Here is an 18,953-nt window from a genome sequence, read left to right as displayed (position 1 = left end):
GGATGCAGGTAACAAGATACAGGGGCCCATAGAAAAACACATACCAAGGCACAGACTGCAGGTCTGGCCATCCCTTAAATACACCTGTGATCAGCCTCAGGTGTTTTGTCTGAGCAGGGTTGAGTCTCTGATTGCTGAGAGCACCCGCTGGCCAGCCCTGGTACTGCAGCCCACAAGGCAGGTGAGACCCACCATTACTGGCAAGTCCATTCCTGACAGTACCCCCCCTCAAGGAGCAGCCTCAGGACGCTCCAAACAGTCCTAGCTGGGCAAAATGTTCCACCGCCCGGGTCTGGTAACTGGCGGGATATCAAAGATTGGCACATCGGGCTGGGCTCCGGGCAGAGGCTCATCGGGCTGGGCTCCGGGCAGAGGCTCATCGGGCTGGGCTCCGGGCAGAGGCTCATCGGGCTGGGCTCCGGGCAGAGGCTCATCGGGCTGGGCTCCGGGCAGAGGCTCATAGGGCTGGGCTCCGGGCAGAGGCTCATCGGGCTGGGCTCCGGGCAGAGGCTCATCGGGCTGGGCTCCGGGCAGAGGCACATCGGGCTGGACTCCGGGCAGAGGCACATCGGGCTGGACTCCGGGCAGAGGCACATCGGGCTGGACTCCGGGCAGAGGCACATCGGGCTGGACTCCGGGCAGAGGCACATCGGGCTGGACTCCGGGCAGAGGCACATCGGGCTGGACTCCGGGCAGAGGCACATCGGGCTGGACTCTGGGCAGAGGCACATCGGGCTGGACTCCGGGCAGAGGCACATCGGGCTGGACTCCGGGCAGAGGCACAGGGCCCCCAGGAGGAGCAGCAGGCACAGGGCCCCCAGGCGGAGCGGCAGGCGCAGGGCCCCCAGGCGGAGCGGCGGGCGCAGGGCCCCCAGGAGGAGCGGCGGGCGCAGGGCCCCCAGGAGGAGCGGCGGGCGCAGGGCCCCCAGGAGGAGCGGCGGGCGCAGGGCCCCCAGGAGGAGCAGCGGGCACAGGGCCCCCAGGAGGAGCGGCGGGCGCCGGGCCCCCAGGCGGAGCGGCGGGCCCCCAGGAGGGGCGTCGGGCACTGGGTCCCCAGGCGGAGCGGCGGGCACCGGGTCATCAGGCACGACAGCGGGCATCGGGTCACCAGGTCATTTGGCTCGCCAGTGGGCACCGCGTCATCTGGCAAGGCAGTGGGCACCGAGTCACCAGGCACGACAGTGGGTTCTGAGTCAACTGGCATGACCGCGGGCACTGGGTCAGACATTGGATCGTCTGGCTCGACAGCGGGCATCAGGCCACCAGGCATCAGGTCATTTGGCTCGACAGCGGGCACCGCGTCATCTGGCAAGGCAGTGGGCACCGAGTCACCAGGCACGACAGTGGGCTCTGAGTCAATTGGCACGATAGCGGGCACCGGGTCATCAGGTACCGGATCATCTGGCTCGACAGCAGGCACCGGGTCATCTGGCGCTGGATCGTCTGGCTCGACAGCGGGCATCGGGTCACCAGGCATGACAGCGGGCACTGGGTCATCAGGCATTGGATCGTCTGGCTCGACAACGGGCATCGGGTCACCAGGTATGACAGTGGGCACTGGGTCATCAGGTGTGATAGGATCATCAGGCTGGATCAGTTCATCAGGCTGGGTACAGACATCAGGCAGGGTAGAGACATCAGGCTGAAGTGCGGGTGCCGAGGCACCAGGCTGAACCACAGAAGGCAGGTTCTCAGACGGCAGGCTCACCGGTTTGGATACTGGCAGGATGGTACTGGTTGGAAAGAATTTTCGCTTTTTTCTGGTTTTAACTACTGGAGCACTGCAAGTAAACTCAGGTGTGCAAACGAATGGAGCAGCTGAGGACAGAGGAGAGCTGGAGGATGGAACAGAGGAGGGAGCAGTTGCTACAGAGGACTTCTTTACAGGGTTAAAGAAAGGATAGGTGCAGCGAGTGGGACAGAGGACTGATATGTGGTAGTTAGCGGAGTATACTGGGCAGTCACTGGGGGGTGCTGTCGGGGATGCAGGAAGAGTGCCTTGAGCGGAGGAATGATGTACAACATCTGACTGAGGCTGGGTGCAACAAGTCTGACCATGTCTGCAGTATGGATTGAACAAAGCTCAGCTTACACAAAGCCTGTCTGGTCAAAGACTGCACTGCGTTTATACAATCCCTTAATACCTGTGGTGAACATGCAGCATAATGCTCCAAGAAGCAATCCACATCATCCTCTAATAACCATACCAGGGACTCTACCTGGTCTGCACTAAATGGTGGCAAAAAGTCATTCCTGCTTTCGGGGGTACCAGATGAAGCCAACTCTACACAAACCTGAATCAAAGGTTGCACCTCAGAGAACTCTGTGCCCTGATCTATTAGAACATGAGCAATCCGTATACATTCTAGCAGTTGATCCCAGGTATACTCCCTCAGAGTCTGATAAGCATATTCTCTGTCATCAAAAACCAGCAGCGACAAATACACAACCTCATCAATATCCATCCTTCCCAGCAACAAGCCAAGATGGCTTCCCTGTGCAGCCACTTCTGGTCAGGATTGGCCTTGGTGTAATGTCAGAGCTCCAGGGTAGGACCAGAGGTATGTGAACTGACGCAGGGAAACACAGGCTTCAGATATGTTATAAACAATATAATTTAATAACACTAATACATAAACGCAGTGCAATACTAAAACATAACACAGTGCAAACGAACCAAACCAAACCACCCACAGATAACAATACATACAATGCAAGCGTCGTCAGGCAAGCCGGGTCAATAACAATCGGGCAGGTAGGAACAGGAGGAGCAGGCAGAGAGTAGTCAGGTCACGAGCCGGGTACAGCAACTAACGGGCAGGTAGGTACAGGGGGTCAGGCAGAGAATGGTCGGGGTCACAAGCCAGGGATCAAACAGGAGAAGTCAGCAGAGGTCCGGATCAGGCAGGGTCAGCAACGAATCAGTCAGACAGGAACAGGAACAGGGATCCAGGTAACAAGATACAGGGGCCCATAGAAAAACACACACCAAGGCACAGACTGCAGGTCTGGCCATCCCTTAAATACACCTGTGATCAGCCTCCGGTGTTTTGGCTGACTGCAGGGTTGAGTCTCTGATTGCTGAGAGCACCCGCTGGCCAGTCCTGGTACTGCAGCCCACAAGGCAGGTGAGTCCCACCATTACTGGCAAGTCAATTCCTGACACACACCTTGGCATGGATTTTATTGTAGACCTCCCTGTGTCTCGGGGCCATACGGTCATTCTCATGGTCATTGATCGTTTTTCCAAAATGTGCTATTGTGTTCCGCTCAAGAAATTACCAACTGCGCAAGAACTGGCCACGGTTTTTGCCAGGGAGATTTTTCGCCTGCATGGGCTGCCCAGGGTGATTGTCTCGGATCGTGGGAGTCAGTTCGTGTCCAGGTTCTGGCGCGCCTTCTGCTCCCAGTTGGGTATCAGGCTCTCCTTCTCTTCGGCCTACCAACCACAGTCCAATGGGGCTGCGGAGCGTTCCAACCAGGCCCTGGAACAATTCCTTCGCTGCTATGTCTCGGACCATCAGGACGATTGGGCCGATCTCCTGCCATGGGCAGAATTTGCCAGGAACTTGGCTGTCAACTCCTCCTCCGGGATGTCTCCCTTCATGGCCAACTATGGGTTCCAACCTGCGGTATTGCCTGAGAGGTTCTCACCACAGGACATTCCGGCTGTGGATACCCATCTTGCTGCCCTGCGTTCTTCATGGGGGCAGATCCAGAAGTCCTTGAAGGACTCAGCACAGCGCCAGAAGTTCCAGGCTGATCGCAGACGGCTGCCCGCTCCTTCATACCAGGTCGGAGATCGGGTGTGGTTGTCTATCCGCAACCTCAATCTTCGGGCGGGTGCCCGCACCCAAACTGGCACCCCGTTTTGTTGGTCCTTTTTGCATCCTCCGCAAGGTGAATCCGGTTGCCTATGCCCTTGCCCTTCCTCCTGGGATGTGTATCTCTAATGTCTTCCATGTATCCCTGTTGAAGCCTCTGGTCTGTAATCGATTCACTACCTCTCTGCCTCGGCCCCGTCCCATCCGGGTTGATGGTCATGAGGAATATGAGGTGAGCCGGATTCTGGACTCCCGATTGGTGCGCGGTTGGGTGCAGTTCCTGGTTCATTGGCGCGGTTATGGTCCCGAGGAGCGTTCCTGGGTTCCTTCCGCGGATGTTCATGCTCCTGCCCTCCTCCGCGCTTTTCATGCCTGCTTTCCTCAGAAGCCTTTTGTTGAGCCACGGAGGGGGAGGGGCCCTTGAGGAGGAGGTACTGTCAAGGTCCTACCTTTCCCCAGAGGTTATGCTGCTCCATGTGCTGGCATCCATCTTAGGTTTCTGCAAAGCATGGTGGGAGCCTTTTATGCTTTCAGGTCTCTGCGGTCCATCCCCCAGAGGGGCGTGGTTGATCACATTTAAGCCTGTTGTCTGCACTTGCTCTTTGCATTTGTGTCCTGTATGTTCCCTTGCAGCAAGCTCTTGTTTTGTTCTCATTGCTCTCCTGGTAACCGACTCAGCTTGGACAAGACTATTCTCTGCTGTAACCCTTTTCCTGACCTCCCATTGCTGAACCCGGCCTGTGACCTCAGTATTCTTTGCCTACCGTCTTGTACTGTCTGCTCCGTTGTTATAGACCCGGCCTGTGACTACGCTACACGGTTTCCCATCTAGCTCCCACCAGCTGTACACCATTGGCGTCAGTCGTTACCGCAGCTGGGGTTATTCGGGGGCCGCGACCTGGTCTCAGGCTGGGTCAAGTCCATCCCCACTATCAGGGGCCCTGGTGAAGGGCGGCCTGGGGCTTAGACTCCGCATCCTGAGGGACTCTGGCCTGCGGGTAGTGGCTGTCGTCAGTCGCTGCGTGACCTTACCATAGGCCTGCCTGCCCATTCCATCGCTCCTGCCCTGACAGATATGGTGGCCAGCATGTTGGAAAACCAGGTGATCCAGGAAAGTCAAAGTCCTTGGGCTGCTCCAGTAGTCTTGGTGCAGAAGAAAGATGGGAGTCTCCATTTCTGCATGGATTATCGGAAGCTGAATGCCCAGACCGTCCGGGATGCATACTCCCTTCCACGGAGTCGTTGTCCGTCCTGAGTCATGCGAAGTTCTTCTCGACTCTTGACCTGGCCAGTGGGTACTGGCAGGTACCGATGGCCAAGAAGGACAAAGCGAAGACAGCCTTCATCCTACCTATGGGTCTCTACGTGTTCAACCGGATGCCATTCGGCCTGTCCAATGCCCTGGGAACATTCCAGCGGTTGATGGAGCACTGTCTGGGAGATCTCAACATCGAGTTGGTATTGATATACCTGGACGACGTAGTAGTGTTTGGGGCCTCTTTTAAGGATCACCTCCAGAAACTGCGACAGGTCTTAGGACGGCTGCGAGACCATGGGCTCAAAATCAAGCCCAAGAAGTGCCAACTGTTCCGACAGCAGATAGAGTATTTGGGACATTTGGTAAAGCCATCCCCCGACAAGGTGGAGGCTGTCCAGAAGTGGCCCCAGCCGAGTACACTACAAGAGGTGTGGGCGTTCATTGGACTGGCCGGCTACTACAGGAGGTTTATACCCAAGTTTGCTCATTTGGTGGGCACGTTAAACGAGTTATTAAGGGGCACTGCAGGGGGCCCGAAGAATCGTCCCATCGAGTGGGGACCCCGGCAACAAGGGGCCTTTGAAGCAGTGAAGGGGGCGCTGATTAGTGCCCCGATTCTGGCTTATGCGCGGTTCGACACCCCATTCCTGCTGTACACTGACGGAAGTCTACATGGTCTGGGGGCTGTGTTATCCCAAGTCCAGGATGGACGGCAGCCGGGCTCTGAGGGAGTCAGAGTGCAACCCTGACAACTATAGCTCCTTTAAATTGGAACTACTGGCACTGGAGTGGGCCATGACCGCAAAGTTAGCGGAGTACCTGACCGGTGCAGAGGTGACCGTGATGATGGACAACAACCAGTTAGCACATCTGGAAAATGCCAAACTCAGTGTGTTTGAGCAGAGGTGGTTGGCTTGCCTTTCTAAGTACCAATACAGCATCAAGTTCCGGTCAGGTAGGGAGAACGGCAATGCTGACGCACTCTCCCGAGTCCCTGTAGGGTTGTCGGCTCAGAGTGCCGATGAGAAGCTAGAGAACACTGAAACTCCTGACCTTGGTCGATTACCCATGTTCCAGGACGTGGCACATTCAAGTGGGGTGGCGTCCGGGATGTCAATGGTGATGGGAAAGACGTTGGCTGATTGGGAGAGGGTCCAGGATAGCTGCCAGGACCTGTTAAAAGTGAAAGAATGGGTCAGGACCAAGATCTGGCCTCGGTCAGAAGAGCGGGCTCGTCTGACTCCCGAGGGCCAAAAGTTGTTGAGGCAGTGGGATAAGCTAACTGTTACCCAGGGCCTCCTGTGTCGGACCATTAACTTGCAGTCAGAGTTGCAGTACCGGCGACAGATTGTCATCCCCATGTCATTGGGAGGCCGCCCGGGAAGCCCATGAGAGGGGTGCCCATTTTGGGAGCGATAAAACGTTCAAGTGGCTCGTGTACTGTCCAGATTTGGCAGACATGGTGGCCGAGGCATGTCTTAAGTGTCGGCCCTTCGGGCTGAGTAAGAGTACTGAACAGTGGGCTCCTGTCCAGGCCATCCGGACATCAGCACCCCTAGAGCTCCTTATGATCGATTATGTACAGATTGGGTATTCTACCTCGGGACACTCGTACTGTCTAGTCATGACAGATCATTTCACAAAGTATGCGGTGGCTGTACCCACCAGAGACCAGACGGCAGAGTCGGCCACTGAAGCGGTCTGCAAACACTTTATACAGGTGTTCGGGTGTCCACAGAGAATACATTCGGACCAGGGGGCATGTTCTCAGGGTACGCTAATGAATGAGTTGTACCAACTGTATGGGATCGAACGTTCCCGCACCACCCCGTATCACCCCCAGGGAAACTGGTCATGCGAGCGGTTTAACCGCACCTTGCTCCAGATGCTGCGGACTCTGGAGAACCGCCAAAAAGCTCGGTGGCCTGAATACCTACCTGAACTGATGTGGGCCTAATAACAGGGTACACAGTACCACCGGATACTCCCCATATATGCTCATGTTTGGGAGAGCCGGATGGGAGACTGAAGATCTCCACATGCCCGATCCGATGGAGCCACCACCAAGAAATAATACCGCATGGACGCAAGAGTACCGCTGCTGGCTGAGAACGATCCACAAGGTTGTGGGGGAGCACCTTAGACAAGTGGTATACCCCAATCCAAGACCAGTGCAGAAGGAGGGGTATGCCCCGGGTGATCGAGTGATAGTCAAGGCCAAGCGGCCGTCTGGAAAGTTGGATGGGCGGTGGGAGGCGGTCCCATACACGGTGAAGAGGAGGGTAGACCCTGCCATCCCGGTCTGACTCCAGGGGGCTGAATATAAATGCCGCCACACTTTTCACAGATTTATTGGTCACAAATGTTGGAACCATTTCTCATTTTCCTTCCACTTCACAATTATGTGCCACTTGGGATTGGATGTGTCTATCACATCCAATCCCAATAAATACATTGTCACATGACAAAATAGGGGACATTTCAGTCGTGAGGAAGACTTTTTCAAGCCACTGTATATATCACGGATATCTGTACACCGAGTGCTTTTCCTTATATATGGGTGCCACTCAGTGTACAGATATCATTGTTTTATATACGGAACATAGAATAGAAGACTACTATTTAACCCCCTGCCTACCAGGCACTTATACCCCCTTCCTGCCCATGCCAGTGTTCAGCTTTCAGCGCTGTCACACTTTGAATGACAATTGCGGTGTCATGCAACACTGTCCCGTATGAAATTTTTATCATTTTTTGGAGACAGATAGAGCTTTTTTTGGTGGTATTTAACTAGTTGCCGACCGCAGATAGCCGAATGACAGCTAAACTGCGGCCGGCCAGTTTTGAGTGGACGTCATATGACGTCCTCCCAGAACGCGCTCTCCTGCGCGCCCCAGGGGGCGCGCACCCGGCGATCTCCGGGTGATCTCCTACTCTCCTGATCTCCCGGCGATCTCCTACGGACACAGCTGATCACGTGATGTGGTAAAAGGCCAATCACAGCGGCCTTTTACCACGTGATCAGCGGTGTCCAATGACACGCTGATCAGACACGCAGACACGCTGTCAGATCGTGAGGAAAGTACTGCCGAGAACCGGCAGTTGTCAGAGCGGGGATCGGCACCGATCATCAGGGCACTGATGATCAGTGCCCTGATGATCGGTGCCCAGCAGTGCCACCCGCAAGTTCCGCCCACCTGTGCCCAGCAGTGCGCCCACTAGCTCCGCCCACCTGTGCCCAGCAGATCACCCACCTGTGCCCAGCAGTGCACCCACGTGTGTCCAGCAGTGCACCCACCTGTGCCACTCTGCAGTGTCACACACCTGTGCCCAGAAGTGCCACTTACCTGTGCCCAGCAGTGCCACCCACCTGTGCCCACCAGTGCCACCCACATGTGCTGCCCACCAGTGCCACCCACCAGTGCAGCCCAGCAGTGCTGCCAGTCAGTGCCACCAGTCAGTGCCCAGGGGTTGTGCCAGTCAGTGCCGCCAGTCAGTGCCCAGCAGTGATGCCAGTCAGTGCCGTCTATCAGTACCCATCATCAGTGTCACCTATCAGTGCTGCATATTAGTGCCACCTATCCATGACACCTCATTAGTGCTGTCTATCAGTGCCGCCTATCCGTGCCACCTCATTAGTACTGCCTATCAGTGCCCTTTAGTGCTGCCTTTTAGTGCCCATCAGTGCCGCCTATCAGTGCCCATCAGTGCCGCCTATCAGTGCTCATCAGTGCTGCCTCATCAACGCACATCAGTGAAGGAGAAAAAATACCTGTTTGAAAAATTTTATAATAGAAACAAAGAAACTTTTTTTTTTTCCAAATTTTTTGCAATTTTTTTATTTATAGCGCAAAAAGTAAAGCGCCCAGTGGCGATTAAATACCACCAAAAGAAAGCTCTATTTGTGAGAAAAAAATGATCAAAATTTCATATGGGTACAATGTTGCATGACCGCGCAATTGTCAATCAAAGTGCGGCAGCGCTGAAAGCTGAAAATTGGCCTGGTAAATAAGGGGGTATAAGTGCCTGGTAGGCAAGTGGTTAATCCCCTCTGGGTTTTTATTTTTTGCTAAACTAACCAAAAAACAACTGAAAATTTTGAAAAAAAAGTTTTTTCCTTGGTTTCTGTTATAAAATTTTGTAAATGAGTAATTTGTCTCCTTCACTGATGTGCACTAATGAGGCTGCAGTGATGGGCACTGATAAGGCGGCACTGATGGGCATTGATAGGTGGCACTGATGGGCACTGATGAGGACGCACTGGTAGGTGGCACTGATGGGCATTGGCAGACATCACTGATGGGCACTGAAAGGCATTATTCATATATGGCACTGATAGGCAGCACTGACTGGCACTGTTAGGTGGCATTGATTGGCACTGATATTTGGCATTGATTAGCAATGATATTTGGCATTGATATGCATTGATTGGCACTGACAGGTGGCATTGACAGACACTTGACAGGTGACATTAATGGACACAGACAGGTGGCACTGATGGGGCTACACTGATCATCAGGGCACTGATCAGTGCCCTGATGATCAGTGTAGATGTCCCCTCTGAGGAATGCTGATTACATGACAGCTGGTAAGGAGAGGAATGGCAATAACTGGAATTTCGTTATTTACATGTGATCAGCTGTGATTGGACACAGCTGATCACATGACCGAGCCGACGTCTTCGGCTCTTTCCGCTGATCAGTGATGCGCTGTGTCCGAGGAACACAGTGCACCACCGATTGTTGGAGTACGTCATATGATGTCTTCCTAGAACAAGAGAACCACCGCCCGCCTGTCATTTCCTTATATGGCAGGCAAGAGGTGGTTAAATCTGCAGTGCTGTCAGTGTCACCAGGGTTGGGGGATTACACACTGACCTGCTGCAGGATACAGGGCAGGTCAGCACAACGATGACTCCGCTCTCTTCTCTGGCCGCCCGTCCTGTGGCAGGGATCTGGGACCCAACCCTCTGAGGAAATTCCGAGGAGAGGTGTCCAAAGTGCCTGCCGTGGCACTGCCCCGTTGCAACACTTCCTTTTTTCCTCCTTTCAGCAGCGGCATATCCAGAGGACGGACTGAGCCTCTCATGTGGCCCTCTAGTGACCCTGGGCCCTCGGGCAGTGCCCGAGAGCCCGAATGGTCAGTCTGTCTGGGATATACCAATTCCAGATCATTTCAGAATTGCAGTCATCAAAAGAGGAAGTGCTTGTTTTCAGAACAAAGATGGGCCTTTCAGTGTTGTGACAAGGCAAGATGCAAAAGGAGATGTGCGCCAGCTATCCAAAGTGTAGTTCCTTTTTAATTTTTTGCAGCAGTTTTTTAATAATTTTTCTTTCACATCTTCCCCTTTCCCTCACTCTATTTTCCCATTCATACGACTGACAGTTGCTTTCCCCACTGCTTCCCCATGGCCACTGATCATGTAAGTTCCCCTCTGTAGTTTTCTTCTATGTAGAGAGTGTGGAGTAAACCTAAAACACCTGGCAACACCCACAATCCCATCCGCTGGGAAGAATAATGTCCTGATGTAACATGGATATGATGTGGGAACCTGCCTGATCCCCCATCCCAGCAGCTGGGTATCCCTTCCCTTTTCAGACTTCTTTCTCAGCATGTAAATGAGAGAAAAAAAAGAACTATTCATTTTTATTGATACTGGCAGAGGGAAGTATCCTTGAGTTCAACTTTAATTTGACCACGTACTGAGGCTTGAATGAAGCAAATTAGTCTTAGTATGTGTGAAGAAAAACTGGTGCTTCTAAGAATATGACCATGTAATAAACATTTGGTGCAGAAGGACAATCTAAGTTATGCGTCAAGAGAAAAGAAGTACATTTAAACAAGGTTATAGTGCTACAGGTACCTCATGCATAAAGACTGCTTAAAATGGGGTTCATCAATCAGAAATCCACATTCTCCTCATAATCAATGCTTGAAATAAATGAAAACTGAAAAGGTTATGACTTACTAGAACACGATGGTAGTCTACAAATTCGTGTGCTTTCTGGTTTTTCACTACTACAGTTCATTGCTGTATTGTCGCTTGAGCCACAAAGAACTTGTCTTTCTTGGGTTCCATTGCCACAGGTCACAGAACACTAGAAAGAAAAATAATGGATTACAATACTAACTACTTATGCAGTTAGTTAATATGAATGTGTTTTTCTGTAGAACTACTATGGAATCCAGATCTATGCTTTATTATTATCAGCACTTGGGCAGTTCTTCCCACTGACCAAAATGTAAGGGGCATCTGTAGTTAGTAAGTAGAATGCTGCATTCTCCTCGCTGACAGCCAATGTAAGGGAAATGCTTTTCTCTATTTATCACCAATGTAGGGGGCAACCTTTTTACCACCGACCACCAATCTAAGGGTGATCAGTAGGAGCACCCTTCCACTGACCACCAATGCAAAGATCATGCTTTCTCCCACTGACCACCAATGTAAGAGGCTTTCTTCTCCCATTTGACCACCACTGTAAAAAGGCCCTTCTCCCACTGGCCACCAATTTAAGCTCTCGCAATACACTGGCCATTAACATAATTAAGTACTTTTTGGGTTTGCACATGACTTTTAGAGAAAGAAGATGTCGAAAAAAAAAAATCCCCAATTGTCAAATATGCATACATAGCCACTAGATGTGCATGACACATGTCAGTTTACACCCACTGCTTCCTAGCGGAGAATTATGGTTCCAATTGAGTCCACCTGAAAAACGGACAGGTGGACTTAAATGAATTTTAGTGCACACAAACACCATTTATATGGAAAAAATGATGTAGCACCAAACAAAACTCATAAGGTATAAATGTACATGAAACATATAAACGTATATACAAGCAACACAAAACAAAGTGACTCATAAAGATAGTGACTGATCATAAAAGGTACAGCCTATGGGCTGTAAATCCTAAACATAAACTGTGATCTCACAGGAATCAAGAATAAGTGAAATAAATGTGGTCAAGATGAAAGTGAATAAGCTCCAGTAATCACACTACTGAATAAGTGAAATGATCTCAATAAGATCCAAAAAATTATATAAATGTGCAAAAATAGTCCAAATCCGACTATTATATAATAGTGCCCAGAAATGACCCTGATAGGGTCTAAGTGATAATATAAATAAAAATAGTCCGATTGGGACCAGTAGTATCAAACAAAAAATCAGAAAAAACGCATGTGTACACATACAAATGAAAAACAAATAAGCAAAAAAATGCAAAACCGGTGTGCAACAATAACAAACACAAAAACGAATGCGTGATGGTGCTTAAACTATCTCAAACGTGAATATAATGAATATTCAGGAACAACGCATGTTCCTTAAATGCAAATAGAAAAAGTCCAAAATGGTGTTTTAAAACACCTAATCTTCCAAAAACACTTGTGAATGTGGGTAATGACACATATCCACAGATGGCTGTATTACGTGCTCACCTCCATGTCTCGACTCGCTAGGGGTCAAAACGCTTTGGATCACTACACATGAACCTCAATGTAAGAGACTCCTCTCCACAGTGGTCTCCCCCTCATGGACAGGTAATACAACCCTCTCCAGGCAAGATATGGCTAGTTATCTCATTAAGACACAATAAAGAGCTTCCATAGCATAATACTGTTTATTTAATGAAGAAATATAAACCCAAATCTTCAATATATATACACTCACATTCTCATAATCTTGTTCAGAGCATTGAAACAGCAAACCTCATGTTTCTGGGTGTAGTACATGGGTGTAGCAAAATGGCATCCAAACCGGACGTATGTCACCGCGTTGCGTCACATTAGTCACGTGACTTCATCAGGGCTTTTTGTTTGATACTACTGGTCTATATTTCTGGGCACTATTATATAATAGTCGGATTTGGACTATTTTTGCACATTTATATTATTTTTTGGATCTTATTGAGATCATTTCACTTATTCAGTGGTATGATTACTGGAGCTTATTCACTTTCATCTTGACCACATTTATTTCACTTATTCTTGATTCCTGTGAGATCACAGTTTATGTTTAGGATTTACAGCCCATAGGCTGTACCTTTTATGATCAGTCACTATCTTTATCAGGCACTTTGTTTTGTGTTGCTTATATATAAGTTTAATATGTTTCAAGTACATATTAAAATAAATAAATTATATAGGCCAGAGGAAAAAAACAATATAAAATCAATATATCCTGAAGCCTATATCATCATGCATCATGAATGTAGTAATCACAATAGTTGATTCAATTAGAGCTGCTATTATACAGCAATAGAAATAATAAATATATGTGAAAAAACCACAAAAACAGCGCTCTCAAATATTAACTATAAAATAAATAAATAAATAAAATAAATATAATAAAATTAGGATGAAAAACAACCACCAAATAAAGTGAAATTGTGTACCAAAAAAATTGTGAATATCAAATTAATATCAGATCCTATGTAAAGTCCATCAAATAAAGTCCATATACATATTATATGATCTTCCTTCAATGAAGATATGGAATCTTTCACAAAATTATCAATCCTCCACCAACGTGAATACTCCAGTGCTCAACACCCCATCAAAGTGCAAACTCACCAGATACTGGTGAAAACCAGCATAACTTTGTATATCAATGGATGTGAGGTACCGTATTTTTCGCAGTATAAGACGCACTTTTTCTTCCCCAAAACTGGGGGGGAAATGTCAGTGCGTCTTATGGAGCGAATATGGAGCGGCCGGTCCGGTATTTCCACCGTGGCCGTGTCAGAATATCGGGCCGGCCGCTCAGCTCTGCAGCGGGACCTTACCTGTTCCTCTATCCAGCGGCGTGCTGTCTTCCCGGCTTCTGTAGTGTGGGCACTGGGCATGACAGCCGGGTGCCAAGTACGCATGCGCAAGAAGCGGTGCTTTTTGTGAATGGTAAGGCGGTACCTGGGACACATGACAGATCCCAGAAGCCGCCGGACCAATCATAAAGCGCAAGTGCTTCTCGCTCATGCGCACTGGGCACCCGGCTGTCATGCTGAGCGCCATTACAGAAGCCGGGAAGACAGCGCGTGGCTGGATCGAGGAACAGGTAAGATCAAACAAAAACTCTGCGGAAGTAAGAGCGGGTACCTGTCAAATTCAGGTACCCGCTCCCCACCTCCCCAAAGGTCAGCAGTCATCTGTACTGTCCGCAGTCGCTGGTCATCCCTGTGCTGTCCGCAGTCTCTGGTCATCCCTGTGCTGTCCGCAGTCTCTGGTCATCTCCTGTACTGTGTCTGCAGTCCATTAGTTCAGAATTTTTTTTTCCTGTTTTCTGCCTCTAAAACCTAGGTGCGTCTTATGGTCAGGTGCGTCTTATACGGCGAAAAATACGGTAATTCAGCAGCATATCGTTAATACTCATTCATCAAATGATCTCAATAATCTCCATCATGGTAAGCATAAGCCACATGTGAATAGATAGAAAACACTCTCAATAGCATAATAACGTTTCAGAAATTTTATTCAAACAAATTCCCCCTTAAAAACCGCACTCACATTATGTAAGCAAATATAAAGCCTTTTGTAATTAAAATCGTTTCCAGCCTGCAGCACTTGGTACACTGCTTCCAACACACACAGTGGCATCTCACCAGCCTGCAACAGATGACGCAGTTGCGGTCACGTGGTCCGGACACATGATGGTGGCGTGCATGATAACGTCACTACTGGATCACTCACGAACGCGTTTTGTCACACGAAACATTGGCCCTGATTTACTATTGGGCGTGGGCGCATATTCGTGGGCAAACGCCCAATTTTTATGGGAGACCGTCTATTTTTACCCCGCAATGAGATTTACTATTGAGCAGCGCCCATAAGCAGATGCCCAATCGAATTTACAAAAAGACACACGCCCGGAATCAGACTCACAAAGCAGACTTGCTAAGAAGCACGTCTAACACCATGAAAAATCACTGCAGAGACATGTTCACTTAGAAATTTGCTTTGCCAAATATCAGGACTTCACTTTAAACAATATCTGCTATTTCCAAACAAATTAAGAATGTGTTAAAATCGTTTTTTTCAAGGAAATCGACACAGTAAAAATCTAGATGCCCGTGCAGTGTCTTTGGATATATAAATGCGCCTGTGCAGAACACATTTTAGGTGTCTGCCATGGGCGTTTGCTTTTTAGCCACTGCCCAATAGTAAATCTCACTGTGGATTCCTCTGACAGCCGGCACTCGGTCGCGTCTAATGTGTTTAATAAACAGCACTAAGCATATCTTCATGTAATCTAATTTGATTTCCTTAGTTCTAGTGATTCTATTTTTGTTTCTTATCCTTTATAATTATTTCTGTAATGATTTTACTTACTTCGAAGGTCGAGATAATATTTACTTTGACAGCTGAATGTAAAAATAAAGGTCCGCAATAAACCAAAAAAAAAAAAAACAACAACGTGGGTCCCCCCTCTCTTCCATACCAAACCCTTCAGGTCTGGTATGGATATTAAGGGGGAACGCCACGCTGAAATTAAAAAAAAAAAAAACAGCGTGGGTCCCCCTCAATATCCATACCAGACCCTTATCCGAGCATGCAGCCCGGCAGGTCAGGAAAGGGGGGGGGACGAGCGAGCGCCCCCCCCCTCCTGCACCATACCAGGCCACATGCCCTCAACATGGGGGGGGTGCTTTGGGGCAGGGGGGCTCCCCCCCCCAAAGCACCTTGTCCCCATGTCGATGAGGACAAGGGCCTCTTCCCCACAACCCTGGCCGGTGGTTGTGGGGGTCTGCGGGCGGGGGGCTTATCAGAATCTGGAAGCCCCCTTTAACAAGGGGGCCCCCAGATCCCGGCCCCCCTCCCTACGTGAATGAGTCTGCGGTACACGGTCCCGCGACTCATTCACATAAAAACCCTGGCTAGCTGACATTTCTTATATAGGTATGGGGCGGGGCCAGCTGGGGACATCATCCCCGCCCCTTACCTATTTAGGAATTGTCAGCCTGTCTCTCCACTGAGGCTATCTAGCTGAATGCAGGAGACAGTCTGACATTTCTTATATAGCTATGGGGCGGGGCCAGCCAGGAACAGCAAGCATGTGACATGGGGCGGGGTCACTCGGATGATGTCCCCGGCTGGCCCCGCCCCATAGCTATATAAGAAATGTCAGACTGTTTCCTGCATTCAGCTAGATAGCCTCAGTGGAGAGACAGGCTGACAATTCTTAAATAGGTAAGGGGCAGGGATGATGTCCCCGGCTGGCCCCGCCCCATACCTATATAAGAAATGTCAGCTAGCCTTTTCTTCACAAGGCTGGAAGCTTCCAACGGGAGCGGAACCTTTTTTTTCTTTTCTTTTTTCGGGTTCCCGCTGCCACCGTGATTGACGTTGGATCTACTTCGGGGGACATTGTTTTAATAAAGGACTTGTCAAAGACCCTGTACTGTGTTTTTTTTACACTACACTTTGTTTTTTTGTGAAGGATTAGCGGAACCATGTACCGCAGACTCCTTCATGTGGGGGGGGGGGCGGGATCTGGGGGCCCCCTTATTAAAGGGGGCTTCCAGATTCTGATAAGCCCCCCGCAAGCAGACCCCCACAACCACCGGCCAGGGTTGTGGGGAAGAGGCCCTTGTCCTCATCGACATGGGGACAAGGTGCTTTGGGGGGGAGCCCCCCCTGCCCCAAAGCACCCCCCCATGTTGAGGGCATGTGGCCTGGTATGGTTCAGGAGGGGGGGGGCGCTTGCTCGTCTTCCACCTCGTCTTCCACTACTTCCACCTGGCAGTACTAGGGTCGTTGGTTCGAATCCCAGCCATGGCACCTCCTGCCTGGAGTTTGCATGTTCTCCCTGTGCCTGTTTCCTCCGGGTACTCCGGTATCCTCCCACACTCTAAAGACATGCTGGTAGGTTAATTGGATCCTGTCAAAATTGGCCCTAGTATATGTATGAATGTAAGTTAGGGCTCTTAGTATGCCCCTTGAGGGTTAGGGACTGATGTGAATTTACCACATTTATATGTAAAGTGCTGCGTAAATTGACAGTGCTATATAAGTATCTGAAATGTACTAGCACCCATAACACTTATTTTTGCTAGCTATATAATATGCCCAAATCTTCCTTGTTAGAGCGCACATGTTCAAGTATGTCCAAAATAACAAACCAAAAGCCCCCTTTTGCATGACAAGACCATGTTATGTACCAATGAATAGGTCATGTTCAATGTGCAAACAAATTATATATATTGTGATGAAGCGCTCAACTTATATATAAAGTGTAAAATACCTCCTTCCAAAATTATTATAAAATAATCAAAATACACAGAAACTTAATTGTCATCAATCTATACAAGATAACTAGTGCAAAATCCCCACACACAAAATTATAGGCCCCCTAGTGGTAAATTGTGATAATCAACTAATAACACTTTAACTGTGCGAAGTGATACATATATCCAATTATATAAGAAAACAATTCAAAATCAATTCAGAAAACTTGTGATGCCACACTGTGCAAAATAATAAAAGTGTTCAATACACAGTGGTTATAACTTCACTCCATGCTGCAATTGTGCTCTTCGTGATACTCTGATGTGACTCCCCTGACTTTAGCCAAAGTGCCCCCTCACCTTCCACATTCGACCATTGCGGGTCACAAAGCTTTAAATATATAATATCTCTGCCGGGTTGTTCATACTCCACTGACTCCACCGACTCAATTAAGATCCTCCTCCAAGCAATGAATTCCTCTCAGATCACTTCCCTCACAATATGGACTCAAACACAGGGCGTATATGCAAGAAAAAGACAGACCTCCATAGTGCAACACTGTTTTAATGCACTTAAAGATAGAAAACAAATAGCACTCACATATCCTCCAACAGAGAGAAGCAGTTTCCCATGTGCTATGGGTATACTCAGGTGTACAAAGATGGCGTCCGAACCCGGAACCGGAAGTACGTCACCCCTATGACCGGAAATACGTCGACACGTTGCGCCACGATCACGTGGCTTCTTCAGGATGCCGCATTTGATGACAGAACTTCCTTTTAAACTCTTAGGATAATTTACAAGGGGCATGTATTACCTCCATTTTCTTGGAGCCCGATATACATAGGACGGCCATGTGCCGCCACCACTTCCCCTGGTTTCCCATTATACCTTCTCTGCTATTCCTAAACTGATTATATTCACTTCCTAATTTTATAATTTACTTTATAAAAATACTTTATTAAACAAATCAAATTCATTTTAAAATATTAAAAATATATTTAAATAAATTAATATATATTCTATAATATATATATATATATATATATATATATATATATATATAGATAAATATATAAATGACAAAGGGATTAATAGATATATGTATAGAAATAAATCACACATATCTACAGAAAATACCTCCGCTCCCACATAGAAAATATATTAAACCTACCCCACTTAATAAAATTAATTAAATATATTGCAATTATAATAAAACATATTAATTATAAAATTTGAAGAAATATTAATTGTAGGTTAATTAACAACTGATTCCACATAATTTAATAAATTTAATAAAACATAATCTAATGGAGAACTCCTGTGTAGCACCCATACCACATGTTTACATAAATAAAATCATATATATTCTTTAAACCACCAATTTATACATTAAACATTTTTTAAAATAAACCAAGCAGTATTAAAAATCATTAATGAAGCAATTGAGGTCAAATTCAATATTTAAACCTCTAGGTGTCAGCGTTTGCATAAGAAAAATCCATTTCGACTCAGCCTGACTTATTGTTCTCACCTTGTGGCTCCCTCTCCAATGTTTTTTATATCGTTCCACCCCCCAGAATCTCAATCCCGAGGGGTCATTCCCATGATGGCTGGCGAAATGTTTGGAGACACTATGTTTTGGGTT

The 18,953-nt window shown here is 48.4% G+C and overlaps 1 protein-coding gene across 1 annotated transcript in view; it reads right to left on the bottom strand.

Moving 5' to 3' along the window:
* The window catches only part of LOC149440032 (A disintegrin and metalloproteinase with thrombospondin motifs 2-like), a 987,780-nt gene that overhangs the window by 255,430 nt on the left and 713,397 nt on the right, over positions 1–18,953 (bottom strand). Inside the window, exon 14 of the mRNA XM_089659016.1 lies at positions 11,051–11,180. Coding sequence (XP_089515142.1) covers positions 11,051–11,180 — 130 coding nt within the window. The remainder of the gene's footprint in view (positions 1–11,050; positions 11,181–18,953) is intronic.

This window comes from Staurois parvus, unplaced genomic scaffold (genome assembly GCF_062004578.1).
Source record: "Staurois parvus isolate SC_StPar_1 unplaced genomic scaffold, SC_StPar_1.0 ptg001129l, whole genome shotgun sequence".
Lineage (NCBI taxonomy): Eukaryota > Metazoa > Chordata > Amphibia > Anura > Ranidae > Staurois > Staurois parvus.
Note: the sequence above shows the minus strand (reverse complement) of the source record. Positions and strands in the feature narration are given on the sequence as shown.